General features: G+C 47.3%; 1 protein-coding gene and 1 pseudogene across 1 annotated transcript in view; one reads left to right on the top strand and one right to left on the bottom strand.

Moving 5' to 3' along the window:
* Sae1 (SUMO1 activating enzyme subunit 1) overlaps positions 1–22251 on the bottom strand; it is a 65462-nt gene that overhangs the window by 17343 nt on the left and 25868 nt on the right. Inside the window, exon 6 of the mRNA XM_020181202.2 lies at positions 8730–8835. Coding sequence (XP_020036791.2) covers positions 8730–8835 — 106 coding nt within the window. The remainder of the gene's footprint in view (positions 1–8729; positions 8836–22251) is intronic.
* LOC141418172 (peptidyl-prolyl cis-trans isomerase NIMA-interacting 4 pseudogene) lies at positions 8992–10981 on the top strand (annotated as a pseudogene).

The raw sequence follows: 22251 nt of genomic DNA, 5'->3' as shown, positions 1-22251 counted from the left end.
CACACAAACACCAACTACTGTTTTTTTCTTCTCCCTACAAATTATTTTTAAACATTTGTGGTCATGACAGAAGCAAATCAACAAGCAGCCAGCCGCCACCCTGTTATCAGAAGTCATTTCCCTGTCTCCTCCTCCGCAGTTCTTGTCATTATTGGTTTCCAAAACCCCACTGGGGAGCGCCATCCCCAGATAGTGATGGCTACCTATGGCCTGGCTGGCAAAGCTTTACAAGTTCTAAAGTTAAGAAGTTTCTTCTGGACAGGAATGATCCTCCAACCAAGCTGGATCTATAAATGAACTCTTAAAAATCACAAAACAGTGTGGGCGTGGCAGCACAGCCGTGTAACCCTAGCACCTGGGAGGCTGAGGAAGGAGGATCGCCAAGTTCGAGGCCAGCCTGGGCTACACAGTAAGACTCTGTCTCAACCCCATGCCAAAAACGGAGGGAGGAAGGGAGGAGAAGGGCAGAGGAAGACAAACTGTATGCACCCATCAATAATGAATCATATCAAAGAATTTGTGTGGTGATGAGGGAGGTATAAGACAGTAGGAAATAAAAAAACAGAAGAAGTCATGGCTCTCCTCTGAGGAGTTCGAGGACTCTGCTCATATGGCTTATTTGTAGGAATTAAAACAGGAGAAAGTAGAAGTATTTCTAATGCTGGCCTTCACAGGATCTCTGGGAGACTACCGTGGTCTCTGCCACTATGACTTGAGCAAGGCCAGCAGGCCAGAACAACGCAGCAGAACTGGCACTTGGGCTTCTTTCTGCAAATTCAACTGCTCTAAAGGCTTTAAGCTAAGGTAACTGAGAAGTTTCTATTGGAAGAAAGCAGTTGTGAGCTCCAAACCTATTTGGCTAGATATATGAGCCAGGAACAATCAGCTATCTCAGAAGAGACACTAATTCCCGATGGAGGGCCCTAGGTGGGGCCATGCCAGCTCTTGGCAGAGAACAGTTTCTGGGTATCCGTGAGCACCCAGATGTGGCGCCAGGGCTCCTCGACACTTGGATGGGCTACACACAGTCCTGCGGCCTTGGCTGGGTTTCACGGTATTTCCCATTTTGTGGCACAGTGGGAGAAAGGCCAAAGCCAGTCATGGAAATGACACCACTCAGAAAGCTTAACACTGAAGTGGCCAGGTTAACAATCACTCTCCACACTTGGATAGCTGGCCAGAGCCATCAATTAGCCCAGCACTTACCACGCTTCTGCTCTGCCTTGGGCCTGTGCTGGCAGTCAGAGGGTGAGAATGCCATGGTCAGGCCTGCTGACCCAACAGTGGTATGAGATTAGAGAGGAAGGTCGCCTAGGCCAGCACAAGGAGTTAGACTCCTGGAGATAACCCCTGAACTGAGAAATGCGGAGAAGGGTGAAGGGCCAAAGGTAGAGCAAAAGGACTAGAAACTTGTGTAGAACTGTAGGTAGGTGTGGCAGCATGGAACTACACAGCCTGCCAGAGAATAGCAGCGCAATTACGACCCATGGATAGGGTCTGAGGAGGGCAGAAGGGAGCAGAAAGGAGAAAAAGAACGTAGCAGCAGGTTCTGGGATGCCAGTCCCAGAAGTTGGAATTGTACCCAAAGCAAAAGGGAATCGTGGAGGTGTTGGGCTTTAAATTGATTTGTGTGGTGACAAGGAGGAGGAGATCTGAAAATACAGCCTGACTGGAGGCTGGCTCAGACACTCAGCCACTGCAGTGAAGTGGTCCTGGGGGAGGGAGGGGAGTCTAGGATAAACTCCAGATCAGCTCCCAGTGCTGCCTCTGGACCCTGTGTGAAAGGACCAAAATCACATCCTCAAGCTCACCACTGTGCAGAACAGCTAATGGCAATCGGATCAGAACAGAGCTGACAGTTCAACCAGCTCAACCTGGGACACTTTTTTTTTTTTTTTTCAGTACTGGGGTTTGTACTCAGGGCCTCACACTTGCTAGGAAGGTGTTCTACCACTTGAGCCACTCCGCCAGCCTGAACCACTCATTTTTGACAGGCTCTCACTGTGACCAAATGAACAGAGGCAGTGTCAGGCGCACTGCAAACAGGACAGGACAGCACTTGCACCTCCCAGCTGCCATGTGCACTTCTAAGAAGGTCCTGCCCCACTGTTGATAGAAGTGGAGGGCTTATTAGCATTAGCACACTCTACTGTCACGGCTGGCAGAAGAAATTCCTTTTGCAGAGCAAGTGCCCAAACTGGAGCGAGGACCCCTGTCCCACTCAGAAGGCATCAGTCAGCAGTGACATGGTGCCAGCCTGCCAAGCTCATCTGGCTCAGCTCCTCTCACACACCAGGTGTGGTACTTCTCCCACAGCAGTGGGGACCCAGGCACCCCTAAGAATCTGGAGAAGTAGGTGGCACACACCTGTAATCCCAGCACATGGGCGCTGAGGCAGGAAGATTGTTGAGTTTGAGGTTACGCTAACAAATAAAGAATAAATATAAATCTATATGGCTCATTTCCAGAGAAAAACTCTCTGTGATCCAAAGAAATGATCATGATGGTGTGAGCCTTTGGGGCTGGTAGAGTGCATGCCTAGAAAATGTGAGGCCCTGAGTTCAAACCCCAGTACCACCCAAAGAAGGAAGGAAAAAAAAAAAATGTAGTCTTTGGGGCTGGGGGTGTAGCTCAGTGGAAGAGCACTGCAAGCCCTGGCAGCTTTCACCCCAGCACTGCAAACAAAACAAATGAACAAAAAACTCCCCCAAAAGATGCACCTTCCTCTCCTATGGACCCAGAATGGATGTAAGCCCTTGCAGGCGTTGTTCACCCAATCATCCCATTTTGGGAATTTTCCGGGTGCTGAGTGCTGGGGTTTGTCCCCTATTTCAATCTGTTTTGAAGTAATTTCAGACTTACAGAGAAACCGTACTCAGAAGTGCAGCATGAATCCATCCTGACTCTCCAATACCAACATTCTGCCGTATTTTCTATCACATATCTCAACGTGCACTCAACGGTTTTCTTTTTCTGAGTGAATAAAGAAGCGTTCCTGAAATATCTGAGTGTATGTGTCCTAAAAACAAGGGAATTCCAACTACAAACAATGATCAGAATCATGGTAACGCTCACACAATACTATTATCTATCTGTAGACCCTCTTCAAATGTTACCAATTGTCCCACTAATATCCTTCAGAGCAAAAGGGAAAAACCCCCGGCTCTTGGATCACCCATCTACGGTGTCATGCCTGTTTTCCTTTAACCTGGACCAACTCCTCAGTCTTTTATGACACTTTCCAAGAGTACAGGCAATTTATTTACTAGACTGTCCCTCAATTTGAATTTGATGCTCCCCCACCAACAGACTCAGATCACAAACTAGCTAGAAATCCAAAGTAGTATCGTATAAATGTCAGTTCATGTCATCTGGGACCTGGGATCCATCTGTCCTGCTCCAAAGCATCAACCTTGATCACATGCAATCTGTCTGGGTTCGCCCATGTCTGTCTAGAGTGCGCACACCTGTGTGTGTGTGTGTGTGTGCACGCTGGGGATGGACCACAGGGCCTTATGTACGTGAGGCAAGTGCTCTGCTACAAGGTATATCACCAGCCCCCCAGGTCTCTCTGTAATGTTTTTTTGGTAGTACTGAAATTTGAACTCAGGGCTTGCACTCGACAGGCAGGCGAACTATCAGTTGAGCCTTGTGCCAGGCTCAACAGCCACACTCTCTCTGTAGTTAAGCGCATCTTGTCAGGTGACGCCTCATCCTGTTTCACTGAACACCTTATTAGCTTTAGCACCCACAGACGCTTCGTTTTCTTCTTTTCTGTTGAGACAGGGTCTTGCAACTTGGGCTCAAGTGATCGTCCTGCCTTGGACTCCCAAGTGCTGGAACTACAGCAGTGCGTCACTATACACAGCTCAATGAGGTGGAATATCTGAGTGTATTCCCTGGCTGTTGCTGTTTCTGAGATGAGGTCTCGCTGTGTTCCCCAGGCTGGTTTCAAATTCTGAGGCTCATGTGATCTCCCCACCTCAGTCTCCTGAGCTCTGGGATTACCAGTGTGTGCCATCACACCTCACTTCACTGATAAATTTTTCCCCTTGTGGTGCTCAACTAAGGTGTTTGAGCATGCTAGGGAAGTGCTCAACCACGGAGCTACAGCTCCGCACAGCTGGTAACTCTTCACTGGAACAGTGACGACGATGGTGGTGGTCCAACGTGGTCTCTAACTGCTCGCCACTTCTTCATGCTGCCTAGCACTCGCCTCACCTGGCACGCTCTCCCACTGCTAAAGCATTTCCTTGCTCTCTGACCTAGCAGGATGCTCCAAGCTCACCTGTAACTTTTCTATCCCGTTCTCCAAGAAGACTTGGTTCTACTGAGTGGAAGAAGGCAGTAGTTTCCAGAACTGCTAACCCACAAACTCTGGAAAGCAAAGTACAGTTCAATATTTAGAGTTCCTTCTTTCATCAAAAGGTACGCAGTGAAAACACTGGGTCCAAGAGCTAGTCAGGTTACTTCCTTTTGTTGTACTGAGGTACAATGTTGCCATGTGAAGTAAGCACTTAATACACATTTACCTAAAATCACAAAAGAGTAAACAAATGAGTAAACTTTTTTCATCCTGAGGCTTTGCTTCAGTATATAGGTTACCCTTCTCTTATGTTCGTGGTTTCCCCTAATAACTTGAATGATCTATCAAAAACCTGAAAGTTTTAGAAAAAAATAAGATGCAGCTGAGTGTGAAGGTGCATGCCTGTAAGCCCAGCACTCATAGGCTGAGGCAGGAGGATGGAAACTCCAAAGACTGTGGGCTACAAAGCAATATGCTGGAAGAGAAGAGAAGAGAGAAAAGGAAGAAGCAAAGGAAGGAGGGAGGGAAAAGAAAAAAGGATGCAGGTAACTTCTTGTTATTTTGATTCAATTAATGAGCTAGAATCTGGGAATCTGCTGTGTAAACAACTTCTGAGTGGTTCTAGCATCTCATCCAGTGAGAGGCCACTGCCAGTTCCCATTAAGCACTGCCCTACACCTTTACCTGCAGCATTCTTGCTCCTCACCACCACTGAGCAAGCATGGCTGGCTAGGGGCCAGTGGCTCATGCCTGTAACCCTACCCTACTTGGGAGGCTGAGATCAGGAAGATTGAGGTGTGAGACCACTTCAGACAAATAGTTCATGAGCCCCCCCCAATCTCCAAAATAACCAGAATAAAATGGTAAAACATCTGCTTTGCAAGCACGAAGACCTGAGTTCAACCACAGTCCCGCTAAAAAACTAAACCAAAGACTGTCATGGGCATCCAGAGATGGCTGGACTCAGCTCCCTGAGCTCCGGAAACAGCATGCTTTGATCACTATGGAGTAATTCCGAGCTGCTGACAAGAGAACAGAACCACTCCAGAGCTCTGTCCCTAGCCTCCTGGATGGCTGTCCTCACAGGTGTACAGTTATTTGTGTTTGTCGTTTTCACTGGGAAGAAGACTTGCTCTTCCTCCTCTGAAGATACCCGCCCTGGAGTCTGGCAAACAGCAGGTGCTCATAAATGTTTGGTCGATCACTTCCAGATTCAATCCCTTGGCTCACGGACGCCACCTTTCCAGAACTCACGCGAAGAGAGGCTGAGGACGTCAAGACTGCCGAGGGGTGTCCCTCCCTAAGTCCCTCATTTGACCTGACGTCTGGCTCTTCCTGTGCCCCTGCATGTTTTTGTTCACCATGGTAAGAGTACAGTTTCCACACAGACCCGCTATTTTTAGTACCCCTGTTATGATGAACTCACAGTAACCTCAAAAAGGACAAATCAAAGTCAACTTTGCCACAGGAAGCCGGCTCATGCTTCATGTTTTGCAACATACCACGGGAGAATAACAAGACAAGACCTTTCTGCTCAGATGGCCAAGCAGCTTTTGAGACAGTGGGAAAATGCAGCAGGAAGCGTTCAGTCTCGCCACTATCCTAGTAAGTAAACTGGAAAAACACTCAACACCCAAGCGTGTGCACACACACGCACACACACACGCACGCCACTGCTTTACGGAGGCTCCATTATGAATGGGCAGCAGAAACACCTACCTAGTGGCAGGAAGATGGCTCTGCGAGGACACCATCAGGCAGGCAGCAAACCAGCAGACAAGCAAAACCAGCCACAGACACAAAAATATTCACTCACTGAGCGCCACTATGTGCTCCACTACCCAGTGGAAACAAAATCAGAGCCACACAATCCATGGTAATGAGGAATGGCCGGGTGACAACAGGCCATCACTAAGACCTCAGCAGTCACATTTCTAGCGAGGTTCTCGGAATTCATGCCAAGGACTAGGAGATCTGCCTTTCAAGGTGAGCTGGCTACACACGATGGTATAGTATGCAGCCGGTAAGATGGGCAGACCCCTCCCTCCCACGGCCCCAGGCTTTCCATAGTTTAAGAAGTGTGAGCATGCTCATGCAAGCATGTGCACACGGGGCAGCTTAGGTCTAAACCCTCAACTTTAGCTTTCACTGCACTACCTCAGGACATGCTGGGCATTGACATGGATTAAATCATTTCGAGCCAGATAACACTCTATCATGGGGGCTACCAAGTGCCCTGTGGGATCTTTAGCTACGCCCCTGGCCTCTATCCACTAGATGCCAGGAATGTGTCACTACCCAGCTGTAACAGCCAAGAATGCCTCCAGACACTGCCAGATGGTCCCAATAGAGACTTACTGGATCAGGTAGCTCCTTTCGTGAGCAGCAGTTAGAGGGGCTCATGTTACACCTGGAACCTTTAGATTCCTGGCTCCTGTTTCCTGAAGGTCTCAGTGTGCAGGGCTCCTCCCATGCTCTCCATCCTGGCCGGGGAAGCCACTGCTCCTGCTCCAGCGAGCACATCCTCCACGAGTCCCACATGCCAGAGGGGCGCCTGCTAACGGCTGCCCACACATGTGCCCAACACGCATTCCCGCTGAACCATTTCACCCCCACAGGAACGGACATTTCAATAGTCCACCCCCAACCTCCCCCGTCAGTCTTCTTAAGACCGTTAGTTAGCATGGGACATGTTTTATTCACAGATAAGGGTAAAGGTGATGTCTAGCATTATCTTCTTACGAGTTATGTGGGACGTTTTATGTACTTTATTTATTTATTTTTTGGTGGCGTAGGGTTTGAACTCAGGGCCTCATGTTTACTAGATAGGCGCTCTACCACTGAAGCCACTCCACCAGCCCTTCTGCACACTTTCTAAACAAAAGCTCTGCTGCACCTCTCTGAGAAAGAGCTGTGGACATGAAGGTACCAAACCTTCCATCCCTGGAGCGCACAGATCCAGTGCCCACAACAGATGGCTGAAGGACTCCAGTATCCTCTGCAAATATTGTATTATGTACTGTGACGGTCAGAAAACGTGGGGCATATACCAACCATGGAAAAGATTAGGCGATACTTTTTCTTCTTTGTGCTTTTCTGTTATTTTATACAATAAATACATGGCCATTTTATTTCATTTTATTTTTGCAGCACTCAGAGCCTCGTGCTTGCTAGATGAGCTCTCTTCCACTTAAGCCATGCTTTTAGCCCTTTGACATTTTAGATTATTTTTAAATAGGCTTTCACTTTTTTTGGGGGGTAGGTCTGGGGTCATCCTAGCTCGCAATCCCCCTACCCACACCTCCCTGTAGTTGACAGTACAGACATGTGCCACTCACCCAGCTTAGTTGTCAGATGGGACCTCGCATACACTTTTTTTTGCCAGGATGGCCGTAAATCACAACACTCCCAAACTGTAGCTCCTGTGTGGCTGGCCTTACAGGGGTAAGCCACCATGCCCAGCTTTTGTTTGTGTGTGTGTGTGTGTGTGTGTGTGCTGGGGACTGAACTCAGGCCCTTGCACTTGGCAGGCAAGCACTATACTACTGAGCTCAATCTTCAACTGCAATACAAGTTATTTTTACACCTAATTGCAATGTAGTCTTAAGAACACGAGTAACATTCATCTTTGTGCCTCAGTTTTCTTGTTTCTAAAATTGTGCTAAATATCAGTCTTTTAAATTATTACTAACTTGTTTCTCTTTTTAGCTGGACAGGGGTTTGAACTCAGGGCTTCCCGCTAGCAAAGGAGGTGCTCTACCTCTTGAGCCATACCTCCAGGCAATTTTGCTCTGGTTATTTTGGAGTTGGGGGGTGGGTCTCACAAACTATTTGCCCAGGCTGACTTTGAACCTTGATCCTCCTGATCTCAGTCTCCCAAATAGCTGACCCATCAGCATCTGGCTATTACTATTACTTTTTGTTATTTTTTGCGGCGCTGTAGTTGGAACTCAGAGCCTTCCTTGGGCATGTTAGGCAGGGGTGTAGCACTGAGCTACAGCCCTAGCGTGACTGCTTTCCAAATGGCATTTTAAAAGCTAAAGGTGAAAAGTACCAGAGTACCAGGCACAGGAGGACCTCTGAGAAGCCAACTACGGCTCTGCTGACAAACCTGAGGACCAGTGATGAGGGTCCGAAAAGTGGCTCATTAACGGACAGAGATGGACTCAAACACCTTCTCCAAGAGAGGAGCCTTGAGACCAAGGGAGAATGCTGAAGGAACAAAGTGGTGAGAAGTTGCTGGATTTGTGACTCTACTACCTCAGGCTCAACCTTGGAGCATGCCATTTCAACAGATTTAAAACCAGAGCTCAGTGCTGCTCAGTCTCCCAGTGTCTCCTGAGGTGGACTAAGAGCTGAAGAGGAGTTCCACTCAGAGCAGATAGCCGAAGCCCGCCGTGGGGAGGCTTGCTGTGACCCTCACCTTGCAGGAGGAAGTAATCCGAGGTGGTGCGCTTCAGGGTGGCCTTGGCTTTCTCGCCGCTCCAGTCCACGTCCAGTGCCTCCTTGAGGGGGCAGAAAACCACCTTCTGTTGAAACAAGGCACAAGTGCTTAGGAATCAACAGGTGTGCTTTCATTCACAATGAACTTCATTACTTAAGAGTCTACAGATCACTAAAAGAAGCCACTGACATCTAAGAAAGCTTGTTAAGCTCCTGTATGTCCTCCATGGGGCCCTGGCGACATGGTGATGGACATGTACCCCCTACATGAAGACAGGGCTACTCCCAAAGGCTCTTTTAACTACAGCTGCATTTACACTGCATCTCTGGAGAACAAGAATGTACACCTCAGGTTAGGCAGAGTGACTCAAGTGGTAGAGTGCCTGCCTAGCAAGGAGGAAGTCCTGAGTTCAAACCCTACTACCACCAGAAGAAAAGAATGTACATCTAAACAAATTCAATAAAACAGTCACAGTGGCCAACAGCTATAATCCCAGCTACTCAGGAGATGGAGATCAGGAGGACCAAGGTTTGAGGCCAGCCTGGGCAAAAAGTTAGTGAGGTCCCATCTTAGCAAACAAGAAGGATGTGGCAATCCAGGGCTGAAATTCCAGCCACAAAGGAGGCACAGGTACGAGGATCCAAGTTCGAGGCCAGCCACTGTTCGAAAGAAGCATGAGATCCCATCTGAAAATATACTGAAGCAAAACAGGATGGCGGTGTGGCTCAAATAGTAGAGTGTCTGCCTAGCAAGTGAGGCCAGAGGCCTTGTATTCAAACCCAGTATCATAAAAACAAAACAAAGAGGAAGACAACAGACAAAAACCCAAAAAACCAAACAAACAAAATAGTAAATAGAAGCCTTCGTATTATTAAACAAAACAACCAAATTTGAATGTCTCTCAGTAGAAGAATGGTTTGGCGACTCTAACATTATTAAGAAAAAGAAAGGTGAGGAAGGGTGCAGTGACTCACTTCTGTAATCCCAGCTACTTGGGCAGCTGAGAACCAGGAGGACTGAGGTTTGAGGGCAGTCTGAACATACAGTTCGTGAGAACTCCATCTCTAAAATAACCAGAGCAACATGGACTGAGGTGTAGCTCAAAGGGTAGAGCGCCTGCTTTGCAAGTGCAAAGCCCTGAGTTCAAAACCCAGTCTCACAAGGAAAGAAAAAGAATGAAGGGGCTGGGCCAAAAGCTCAGGCTCTGGAGAAGGAAATAGTGCCTGCAAAATCCCTGAGCTAAGAGGAGGCAGCACGAACCCACATCGAACTGTCTTTCTTGTTTGGCTGGAGGTGGGAACCAGGACGCTGCGCGTCTACCACTGAGCTCACTGCCAGCTCTCAATCGAATCACTGTGAAAACTGCAAAACACATTTTGTTTAAAAAAATTTGCACAGTAAGTGGGTATTACTCATTCCCCTTTAAAATTAGCAGGTAGCAGTTATGAAAAACATGGTTTTTCTTTCCTTTTTCTGAATAATTCAGACCAAAAGACATTAAAACCCCTTCCCCCCCCACTCCTGGAAAAAACCAAAATGGCATTTTCTGGAAATGGCAAAGAAGGCAAGTGTGCTTGGAGGGATCAGGGCAAAGTGGTGTGCGAGCTCCCAGGCAGCAGCAGAGGCTGATCCTGTGCACAGCCAACAACTCAGCAAGTGAGCGCGGCGAAGCTGGAGTAAGTCAGGCCTGGCCAGCAGAGAAGAGGATTTGCCATGTGGAAGGCGAGGCAAGAGTGGAGGCTGTGGTGGGAGATGAGAGGGCCTCGTGTGTGATGCACAGGGACAGATGAAGAACAGATGCAGAGAAGCTGCCTCCCAAAGGACAAAGTGGTTCTAGAAAAGGTGGCAAAGGGGGTACAGCATTGGGGAGTGACAGTGCTGACAAGAAGGCCTAGGGTCCCAGAGGTGGTGGCACTGCAGTAAAGGGAGGAACATTCTGCGTGAAAACCAAGGAAGCCACAGAAAAGTGGCAGTCAGAAAGAGATCCAATGAAGAAGACATACAATGCAGCAAAGACAAAGCCAGGCAAGGGGACGAGTTGGGACGGGAGACAGGAGGGTCCATGGCAGAAGCAGCATTTGCCTTTCCTGTTAAGAGGGATGGGTAAGCCTCATTTGCAGACCCGTCCATCAGTCAAAACAGAATCTGGATATTGTGTTATTGTGACTGAAGAACGCCAAGAAAATCCTATTACTGAAAAAAGAGAGAAAACCAGTTGCGAATGTGTGTAAATCCTAACCAGCTGTGCCTGCAAAACGGCCTCAAAGCCATGATGCCCTGCATCTTGTCTTATCTTGTCTCCTAGTCACCACTCCATTCCCCACCTTCAGGGATGACTTCCTAGAGCAATGGCTGTTTTCAAAGCAGGGGAGGCAGTACAAGAGGGACCTAAGTACCTCACCGTGCCAGCATGACGAAGTGCTCAAAGAAGGAAGGGACATGTCCAGAAGACACAAGAGCCAGCCTAAAGGAGCTCTGCTCCCACTGGCCCAACATGGGACAATCTCAGGACAAAAGTAAATGACAGTGACAAATACGACACTTCAAATCCATTAGTCCACACACCTGGAAGTAAATGACTACAAGTTTAATGAGCAATGAGATAGTAACATTGTTTTCAAATACCTCTCCACAAAATGCATATTAATCACACACAGCAAAGAGGAAGCTCAACGGAGAGGTGCTCAAGCCACGGGTTAACACTCTTGGTGAACACACCCAGACCCCAGGAAGCCACTCGAAGCATCTGATCCACAGCACCCTTGCCAGAGGCGTGGAACTGGAGTCTAATCCTGACACATTAGATGAGCTCAAACACGCCTTGCGATGTTCCGGGGCCATGAAAATCAGGACTTGCTGGTCCTGTCCTGGCTCCTTGTGCCATATGGACACTCCTAACACCCAGGTCAGCCTGAGGACCAGCGGCAAAGAGCCGCAGATGTGGATTACAGGATGGGGGGGCAGTGGTCAAGGTGTCGTGGAGAACACCTTGCTTGAGAACATATGGAATGAAATGCTCAGAGGTGACTGGCTGGGGATCAGGTTGGCACCTCATCCCCAAGTGAGTTAAGCAGCTATGAGTTACTGTTGCTAAGTTTAAAATGGCACATCCGTCCTAGGTATATAATTTCAAACTTATTGAGGTAGGCATCTTTCTGCCTCTCTTCCCCCTCCAACCCAGATATGGGAAAAAGAGAGAAAATGACAGGTGTAACTCAGGAAGGAGCAGAGCCTGGGTCTGCCAGTTACCCAGCAGCTTATAAAGCATTCGAAGGACCAAGAAAATTTGGCAGGCGGAGCTCAAAGTGCCAGGGAAGATGCAGCACTCACGGGTGTTTGGTGGCCCTCTACCTCCTCATGATTACTTCCTTGGGGTCGGGGCATCATCACAGCTACTGTACAAGAAGCCCAGCCCACTGACACGGAATGGCAAAACAAAAGCCAGGCCTGGCTGTGTTAGGAAGCTCCAGGGCAGGCAGGGGAGGGAGCTGAGCACAGTCCCTAGGAAGCGAGCATAAGTGAAGACACAGGGACCATGGCTACATATGTAGTTACAAGTCACACCAGCAAGCTGTTAGATAAAGTATCCTTGCCTTGACAAATACACCTTCTTTAAAACTGCCTTGGGTCAAGTTCTAATCTGGAATTTTCACACTCCTTGAGGATTCTTTTTCACAACAGTCCAAATCCCATCCCCCTTCTCCTCTCAGCTTTGCTTCTGTCCCGCAAAGCAAGAAGTTTTACACTTGAGTGTATCTACCCAGTTCATCCTTTTTCCTGCCAAAACACCCCCTCCTCAGACCTAGGCATTTGGGCACTGAGCCAAAGTGTGCACTTGGGAGGCAGAAAAGGGAAGGAAGTCCACAAAAAAAAAGCAAAACAAAACAAAAGGCCTGGGCTTAAGCTTGGGGTTGTGTGGGTGCAAATTCTGTGCTCCCTGGTACCCAGGGCATGTCTAGAACTCTGTGGTGGAGGGGGATGGGCTTTGGGCAGCAGTGTGTGCTCATTAGCATGTGGGTGAGATCCCCGCTTACCACAATGAACCCAATCTTGACCATGTTAGTAGAATGGATGCAAAAACCACCACTTACCTTGCCCACCTCACTGGCAACGCGTTTACAAAGAGAAGACACACTCAACAGTGCATTCAGGGAACAAGGAGACAATTAGATGAGGCACCCCCGACCTGCCACCTGCCTGAAACCTTCATGCCCTTGGCTCTCGGATCCCTCTGTCACCCCTTTCCTTTCTGACAATCCCATGCTGAGACACTGACTCTCACGTGCACTCAAGATTAATAATAAAGGGCTGGTGAAGCGGCTCAAGTGGTAGCGTGCCTGCCTCGCAAACGTGAGGCCCGGGGTTCAAACCCCACTATCATTAAAAACAAAGAAAATCACATTACTAACAAGTCCTCTCAAGTGAGTATCGCTTTCCTGAGGTGGGGACCACGTGAGAGGCAGAGCACTGCCTAGGCTGAGCTGCAAAATTTAGCTGGCAGAGGCTCAAGTGGCAGAGCACCTGCCTAGTGCAAGGATCTGAGTTCAAGCCCCAGTACCACAAAAGAAAGAAAAAAAAAAAGAAGAAAACCAGAATCTAACATGCTTTATGTCTACCAAGAAGTCACAACTTCTAGAGTAGTGGAAGCTGAGTGTCTTCAATGTGACAGACTGGTTCAACAGATTACAACACAGCAAAAAGAGGAACACTGGAGTCACTTAAACCTGTGCTCCCCAAAGCACATGGAAAGATCTGAAGAACACTTATGAAAAGCCTGGATGAAAGAGCAAAACACAAAACCACGTTCTTATTGAAGGACTGAAGGACTGACTGCAGGAGGTCCCAAATGATGGTAAGTGGTCAAGGAGACACTTCTCCTCCCTAGGAAACCCCTTGCCCTGTTTGCATCTGAAAGGCATCTCCATTCTCAGGCAATGCAAAAATAGGCTATAAAACCCCACTCCCCACCCTGGCCCATAGAATCACTGGTTTCCGGGTTCCCCTGCATTCCCCAATATGCAGTCTTTCTCTTGTTTTTTCTCCAACTAAATTCTCTACAAATAAAATCTTCCCGACCTCTGCTGTGCTTTCATTCTCAGAGCAGGCTCAAGAACCCTAAGCACCTGAAATTCCTGCACGGATCATCCATGCATCGTATTTGGTGACACATGAAGGGACCAGCCGTCACCTGAAGTCGGTATAGGTTGTGCCAAACTGGGAAAGACTGCCAAGGAATGTGACCGTGGAGTCTGTTTTCCAGGAGAGACCCCCCCACCATGGCCTAGCTATGGTGGAACTCTTAGGTCGACCTTTTCTCCCTCTCTCTCTGTCTTGTTAAGGAAGGTTTCTTCCTTGGGGAACTGAAGAAAAAGGTCCAAGCTCACTACAGCTGTACAGCAGGCAATCTGAGGACACTTGGACGCCAGGCGGGGATTTATACCACACTGTCAATGCACGTGGCTGGAACTCGACTTCAGGGCACTGAGGCTTTTTCTTTTTTCCTCTCCTTAAACACTAACACTCTCTTTCAAGATCTACCCAGCTTAAGAGGAGGTCTGAAAACAGCCGGTGGAAAGGAAAGTTTGTCTTCAAGCCACAAAAGTTGTTCTGGCCAGGGCACTCCCTGGTGTCACCCAAAGGCTGGAGATGCAACTTCCTAACCTACCCTTAGCCCAAAGGCGCTAAGTCTTGGACCACTCCAGCCATGTCCATGGCAAACAGACAATCAGATCTCTTACGCTTCCTTCATGGTTTCCGTGGCCAGAGAGTGGAGGTCACCTCTTGCTTCCAAAGCTCCAGTACTGCCTTTGGGCAGGATCGACCTGGACAGCAGGAATGATCAATAATCCCTCATGCGTTGAGCCTGAAAACTCTTTTTTGCCAACCCTCAGCTTCTCCTTCCCCTTTCCCAAGCAGTTCAGGATGAGTGTCCGCCTGCCTCCCTGCTTTCGCTCTAATAGCTCACTGCTTTAGGGAGTTTGGGAAAAGTCCTTACAGGCACCAGAAAGTGCTAGTCTCCAATTTAGGCTTAACTGTTTTTGTCAAGCATCAGGTTAACTGGTTAAACAGGTTCTGCAGCCTGCCCTCAGGGAAAGAAAAAAACTCAGTTAAAAGGCAAAAACCTCAGGTCTCCATTTTTTGCCCCTTACTGGAGCAAAAGCCTCCAGATGCTCTCGCTCTCTTTTTGTAAAAAGCATATATGCCTCACAGAATATATAGGGGGACAAAAGTCTACTTCATCAGGAGTCCCCATCCACGCCTCTACAGGGGTCCTCCTTCTGGCCATGCAAACCCTCTTGGTTCCTTTGATAGAGTTATTTTTTTAATTACAAGCGTTCAGCTGGTAGAAGAGAACTAGGCCTACCTGGGTTGCAGGGCAAACAGGCAAGTCAAAATAGATGAGAGATTGGTCAAAGATCATCTCAGGAGGGTGGGTGCAACTGAGATATCTATCTGTAAATCCTCCATGGCTTTACCCACAAGCGGCAGTGGAAGGAGCAAGGAAGAGCAGGATGCCCTCTCCCACTAGAGTTTCTCCTCATCTGGGAACACTTAGATAAAAGGAGAAACCTCTGTTAAGGTGACCAATTTTCCCCTGCTTCCCTTTTTAGATGGGAAATCAAGCCTCAAGGATCCAGGAAGGATCCCCCCTTGCCTGCTTATTAAAACATTGCAAAGATCTTGATCCAGAAAGTCTTCAGCAAAAGTGACTCAAGTTTTACCGCACCCAGTCCTGGCCACAGTATCCTCTGGGAGATGAGGAAAGATGGCCAGAAGGAGGGAGCATTAATTATAATATCATTCTTCAATTAGATATGTTCTGTAAAAAGGATGGAAAGTGGACCAAAGTTCCATACATTCAACTGTTCTTTTTCCTAAGATACCACCCAGAATGGCTAAACAAATGCAGGCTAGATACCCAGACCATGGTAACCCTTTGCAAAAAGCTCCCAAACTCCCCTGAACCAAAAACCCATCTAATGCTCCATCAGCTCCCCTCCTTCCCCCTTCCCCCTTCCCCAGCTACCTCACACACTAGATGCTGTCCCACAGGACTGTACCCCCTTCCATTAATTCCTGGAGGGGACAGAGCTCATGTTCCTTTTGGAGTGAGTGAACTTAAAGAAATAAAAAAGGATTTTGAAAATTACACAGAAAACCCAGATCAGTACATCCAGGCATTTAGAGAAGTCAGCCAAAACTTTAAATTGAGCTGGAAAGATGTAATGCTATTGCTGTCTCAGACCCTCACTTCTCTAGAGAAACAGCGGGTTCTAGATCAGGCAGCTGCAGCTGGAGACAATTATCACTTAGATAAAAGCGGCTCTACTACAGCCCTGTCTCAGACTGGGCCCTCACAGGAGCAGGAGGAGGAGGGAGAAGAAAGACAAAGACATTGGATACCTAAAAGTGAACCTCAATTCCCAATTCCAACAGGAGATCAGGCAGTGCCTAGGTATGACCCTAAGTGGGACCCTGAAAATGACAAGGAAGAATGGAGTCGTAGCCATTTCATCCACTGCATTCTTGAGGGTCTAAGGAGAGCCAAGGTAAAACCTCTTAATTACTCTCAAGTCACAGCTGTACAGCCAGGACCCTTAGAAACTCCAGTAGCTTTCCTACAGAGACTTAAGAATGCTTTACAAAAGCATATCAACTTTATACCAGATTCTCAGGAAGAGGAAATCATCCTAAAAGGTAAATTTCTAACACAGTCAGCATCAGATAGTCATAAAAAGCTTCAGAAATTGGTGGGTGATGGGAGCAGAGATCTAGACCAATTGGTCCATGTAGCCACATCTGTATACTATAACAGGGATTTAGGAAAAGAAAGGAAGGACCTGGAAAAGGAAAAGAGATAAGAAGCAGGAGGCTCTGATCTCAGCACTCAGAGAGGCTCCCCCAAGGCAAAGTCCAAACCCGAGGACATGCTTTCAATGTGGACAGGCAGGCCATCTTAAGAGCGAGTGCCCCTGGAGAAAGCTACCTCCGAGACCCTGCCCCATTTGTTGGGGAAAACATTGGAAGGCACACTGTCCCTGGTTCCCCTGGGAACCGAGGCCAGAGGCTTCCACCCAATGGCGGGTCCCGGGGCCTCCCATACAGGCTCCTGTGACCACCATAAAAGCAGAGGAGCCCCGGGTTAAGCACAGGTCAACCTCCGTATCAATACTGGAGCCAGCATCTCAGCTATTCCTTTCTCTCCCCAACCCAGGTCTTCCAAGAAAATTACTGTTTGAGGCATATCAGGCCAGCCTCTAAAGCGTTATTTCACTCAACCTTTAGCCTGCTCCTGGGGAGATTTCCATTTCTGTCACTCTTTTTTAATTGTCCCAGAAACTCCTACTCCTCTGCTAGGGCGAGACCGTCTATCTAAATTGGGGTACAGCTACTTTTACCCCCAGAAGAGTACTTTTGCTTGCCCTTAATAGAGGAACAAGTAGACCCCACAGTGTGGACGGATGGACACACTGTGGGACAGGCACAAACAGCTGCCCCAGTCCTAATTCATCTCAAGGACCCCTCTTGGTTTCCCCATCAAAAACAATATCCTTTAAAGCCAGAAGTTAAGGAGGAGCTAATTCCCATAATCAAAGACTTAAAAAGACAGGGACTGCTAACAGAATGCTCCAGCCCATATAATACTCCTATTCTCGGTGTCAGGAAGGGACCTAACAAATGGAGGCTAGTCAACAAAGCAGTAGTGCCTCTCTACCCTGTAGTTCCAAATCTCTGTACGCTTTTAGCCCAAATACCTCCAGGTACTGCTTACTACTCTCTCCTGGATTTAAAAGATGCCTTCTTTTGCATTCTCTTACACCCTAAAAGTCAACCTATCTTTGCCTTTAAGGATCCCACAGGAAAGTCTGGACAGGTCACTTGGACTATCCTCCCCCAGGGATTGAGAGACAGCCCCCAACTCTTTGTGTTAGCTCTAACCCAAGACCTGGCAGAATGGCAATATCCACAAGCTACTCTGCTACAATATGTAGATGACCTTCTGCTCTGTGGACCAAATGAGCCTGTCATTTCATGAGCCACTGAGTCCTTACTAAACTTCTTAGCAGACAGAGGTTATAAAATATCTAAAGAAAAAGCCCAATTGTGTCAGTCTAGGGTTACATATTTAGGTCTTGTCCTGGAGAAAGAAATGAGGTCTCTAGGAGAAGATAGGATCCGTCCAATCCTGACGTTTTCTCTACTTAAAACTCTAAAGCAATTAAGGGCCTTTCTGGGGGTCACAGGATACTGTAGAATTTGGATCCTGGGATATGCAGACCCAGCCAGGCCCTTATATCAAATCCTTAAGGAAGCACAGAAGGATCCCCAGCCCTTTATTGAATGGGATGACAAGTCAGAAACTGCATTCCACAGGTTAAAGAAGACTCTTATGACAGCTCCCGCCCTGGGTCACCCAATACAAGACAAGTTTCAATTTTGTGTCTATGAAAAGGGAGGACTGGCCTTGGGTGTGGTGACTCAGCTCTGGGGCATCACTCCCCAGCCAGCAGGCTACTTAAGCAAAGAGTTAGATCAGGTAGCCAAGGGATGGCCAGGATGCCTCAGAGCAATGGCTGCAGTAAGCCTTCTAGTGCCTGAAGCTCAGAAACTTATCCTAAACCGCCCCCTAATGGTTTATACCCCACACAACCTAGGGGGAATTTTAAACTCAAAAGGAGAACTTTGGCTATCTGACAGCCATCTACTTAAATATCAGGCCCAGCTTCTGGGAGGGACAGAAATAACTTTAAGGACCTATCAGAGCCTAAATCCTGCATCCCTTCTACCAGAGGCAGAGGGAAATCCTGAGCACTCGTGTGAGGAGGTACTTAGGGAAAATTATGCTGCCTGACCTGACTTAACTGATCAGCCCTTAAAAAACCCAGATCTAGAATTATACATTCCTTTGTCAAGAATGGTGTCAGACATGCAGGGTTTGCAGTTGTGACAGAATTTGGCATCCTCAAGTCAGGTCCTCTTCCTCCTAACACAAGTGCTCAATTGGCAGAATTAGTGGCCCTAACAGAAGCCCTAAGACTGTCAAAAGAACAGAGAGTAAACACCTATACAGATTCTAAGTATGCCTTCCTGATCCTGCATGCTCATGCAGCCATCTAAAAGAAAAGAAGAATTCTAACTACAATAGGAACAGCTTCCCAAAGTAAGAGAGGTTACTTTAATAGTTTAAGAGATAACAGCATTAGTTGCAGCCCTTGCTGGAATCACTTATGGGGGGATTGCCAATCATGTAATTGCAAAAAAACCTAACCAAAGTGGTAGAGGACACCTCAGACCAGGCAGGTCTAGCCATTAAGGACATGCAAAGGTCTTTGTGGTCCCTTGCCTCTATGGTCATGGACCAATGCCTAACCCTAGATTTTCTTTTGGCCAAACAAGGGGGGTATGTGCCATCGCCAATACTGGCTGTTGTACATATACAAACACTTCAGGCATTGTAGAGGAACGTGCAGATTACATTCTCCAACAGGCTAAGTGGCTCCGGAAGCAATCTCTTGAAACTCAGGTTTCTACTTAGGTATGGGAACAAATAAAATCCTGGCTTCCCTCCAGGACTTGGTTCCTACCCTTTCTAGGGCCTATAGTTGCCATTATTCTCTTGCTTGTGTTTGGGCCTTGCATTTTAAACTTACTTCTCAAGTTCGTTTCTTCTCGCCTAGAATCCATCAAACAACCAATGCCTCTGATGAAGATGAAAACGACCTACTACTGTGGTCCCCTTAACAACCCGTCATGGTCAGCCCTGATGCTGTAGGCCCCTTCATCGCCCCATCAGCAGGAAACAGTTACTGAACAGACTTGTCCCTATCCCTAACAGCAGTTAGGGAGACCACTGAGAAGGGGAAATGAAGGACTGAAGGACAACTGCAGGAGGTCCCAAAAGATGATAAGTGGTCAAGGAGACACTTCTCCTTCCTAGGAAATGCTTCTTTGCATCTGAAAGACATCTCTACCCTCAGGCAATGCAAAAATAGGCTGGTTGGAGGGGGGGTGGGGGCGGCCTGCATTCCCCAATATGCAGTCTTTCTCTTTTCTCCAACTAAATTCTCTACAAATAAAATCTTTCCGACCTCTGCTGTTAGAGTCAGTCTGTGCTTTCATTCTCAGAGCAGGCTCAAGAACCCTCAACACCTGAAATTCCTGCACGTGTCATCCGTGCATCATTATCTGTACAGATTTATACATGTATCATACAAGTGTTAACATGCAGTAATTAGTAACCCAACTCTGTTATGCACATGCATAGAAAAAACACTGAAGGAGCTAAGTATGGTGGTGTCTGTCATCCCAGCTACTTGGGAGGCTGAGACTAAAGGATCACTTAAGCCCAAGAGTTCAAGACCAGCCTGGGCAACAAAGTAAGATCCCATCTGAGAGAAAAGTAAGGGAGAGAGGCAGGCCAGAGGCCCAGCTCAAGTGGAGAGCCCTTTGCCTAGGAAGTAGCAGCCCTGAGTTCAAACTCCAGTACTATAATAAAATCTAACAAAAAATTAATTAAAAAAAGTAAAACCCAGAACCTGGGGCTCAAAACGTTTTGGGTTTTAGAACATTGTAGATTTTGTATTTTTGGATTAGTTCTGTATATAAAGATGAACGTCAATCTGAACTGAAACAACTTTCACACTATAGATTTCTAGATCCAATCCCTAGGCACACTCAATCAAAATGTCCAGGGCAGACAGGAAGGGACCCAGGAGTCTGTAGCTTTAAAAAAAAAAAAAAAAAAAAAAGGCTGAAAGCCAGGTGCGGTGGGGCACCCCTACAATCCTACAATCCCACCATTCTGGAGGTCGGCAACTTCATGGTCATCCTGGGTTACAAAGCAAGATCCCATCTCAACAAAAAGCCTGATGTTATAAATGTTCCAGCTACTAACTGCAGGGACCAGGGGTAATTTAGCAGGGTCTGCCAACACCGAGATGCCCATAGTCTAAATTTACCCTCATTTTACTCTAACACAAGCACACAATGCTTACTGCAGCACAACTTTTTATTTTTTATTTTTTTGGCTTGAACTCAAGGCCTACACCTTGACTTACTCCACCGGCCCTTTTTTGTGAAGAGTTTTTTCAAGATAGGGTCTTGGGAACTATTTGCCTGGGCTGGCTTTGAACCGCGATCCTCCTGATCTCTGTCTCCTGAGTAGCCGAGATTACAGGTGTGAGCCAGCGGGGCTCGGCTGCAGCACAACTTTTAACAACAGAAGATTCTGTGCATGAATGCCCACCACCATAAACAGTAATGTGTTTGTAACACAAACACTCCGGGCAAGGGTGCTGTGCCGTGCCTATGCTGGCAGCTATGTGCGCTTGCTGAGCACCTGAATCATGGCCAGTGAGTCTGAGGACGTCAACTTTTACTGGACTCGGTTTTAATTAATTTAATTAGCCATATGTGGCTAGTGGCTACCAGAACAGAGAGCTCTGCTCTACAACTAGGCACAAGCAGATGGCTTCACCAGCCTAACGCTGCTCTTAAGAAGCAGGTGGCAGCACACATGCAACAGAAGACCACTCTGAAGAAAGGCACGCAAAGCAATCAGAGCTGCAGCTCAGACACACATGCGTAAGCAGCACAAGGAAATAAATGTGCGGTGATGACAATGATCAAGGGTACTAATAGCTTATGGTGGCTGCATTGTTCTTAATTTATGCCAAAAGTGTTGCAGTGTTTTGATGTACAAACACGTAATGAAACACAAAGCCAGTGGGCGCCAGTGGTTCAGGTCTTTAATCCCAGGACTCAGGAGCCAGAGATCAGGAGGATCAAGGTTTGAAGCCAGCCCAGGCAAGTAGTTCACAAGACCCTATCTCAAAAAACCCTTCACAAAAAAGGAGCGGCTCAAGTGGTAAAGCACCTGCCCAGCAAGCATGAGGTCCTGAATTCAATCCCCCAGTACCACTAAAAAAATAACTAAAATAAAAAACCCCACAAAGCCAAGCAGCTACTTCCAGGTGTTTTTTTGAACCCATACAATGGACTAGCAATCCTAGAGTATCTGTTTAGAGGTAAAGGGAACAGGAGAAAACAGAGGATACCACAGATGAGTATGGTAACACTGAGAATATTTGGGTCTCCAGGTTGAATAGGGTTTGCTTTACTGTTATGATTCATAACCTGTATGGATGGTGCATATCTTTTGTGCATCAACTATCACAATAAAAAACAAAAGGCTGGAGGTAAGGCTCAAGTGGTAGAGCACTTGCCTAGCAAGGGTGGCCCTGAGCTCAAGCCCTAGTACCACCACCACCACCAACAAAATATATATATATATACATATACACATACACACACATAGATACACACATATATCTACACACTTGGTCAGGGTGGTGCAGGCACACTTATAATCCCAGCACTTGGGAGGCTGAGGAAGGAGAAGCACAAGTTCTAAGCAGCCTGGCCAACACAACAAATTCTAGACCAGAGTGGACTACGCAGTGAGACTTCATCTCAAAAATAAACAAGTACTATATATGTG

This window comes from Castor canadensis, chromosome 16, assembly GCF_047511655.1.
Source record: "Castor canadensis chromosome 16, mCasCan1.hap1v2, whole genome shotgun sequence".
Taxonomy (NCBI): domain Eukaryota; kingdom Metazoa; phylum Chordata; class Mammalia; order Rodentia; family Castoridae; genus Castor; species Castor canadensis.
Note: the sequence above shows the minus strand (reverse complement) of the source record. Positions and strands in the feature narration are given on the sequence as shown.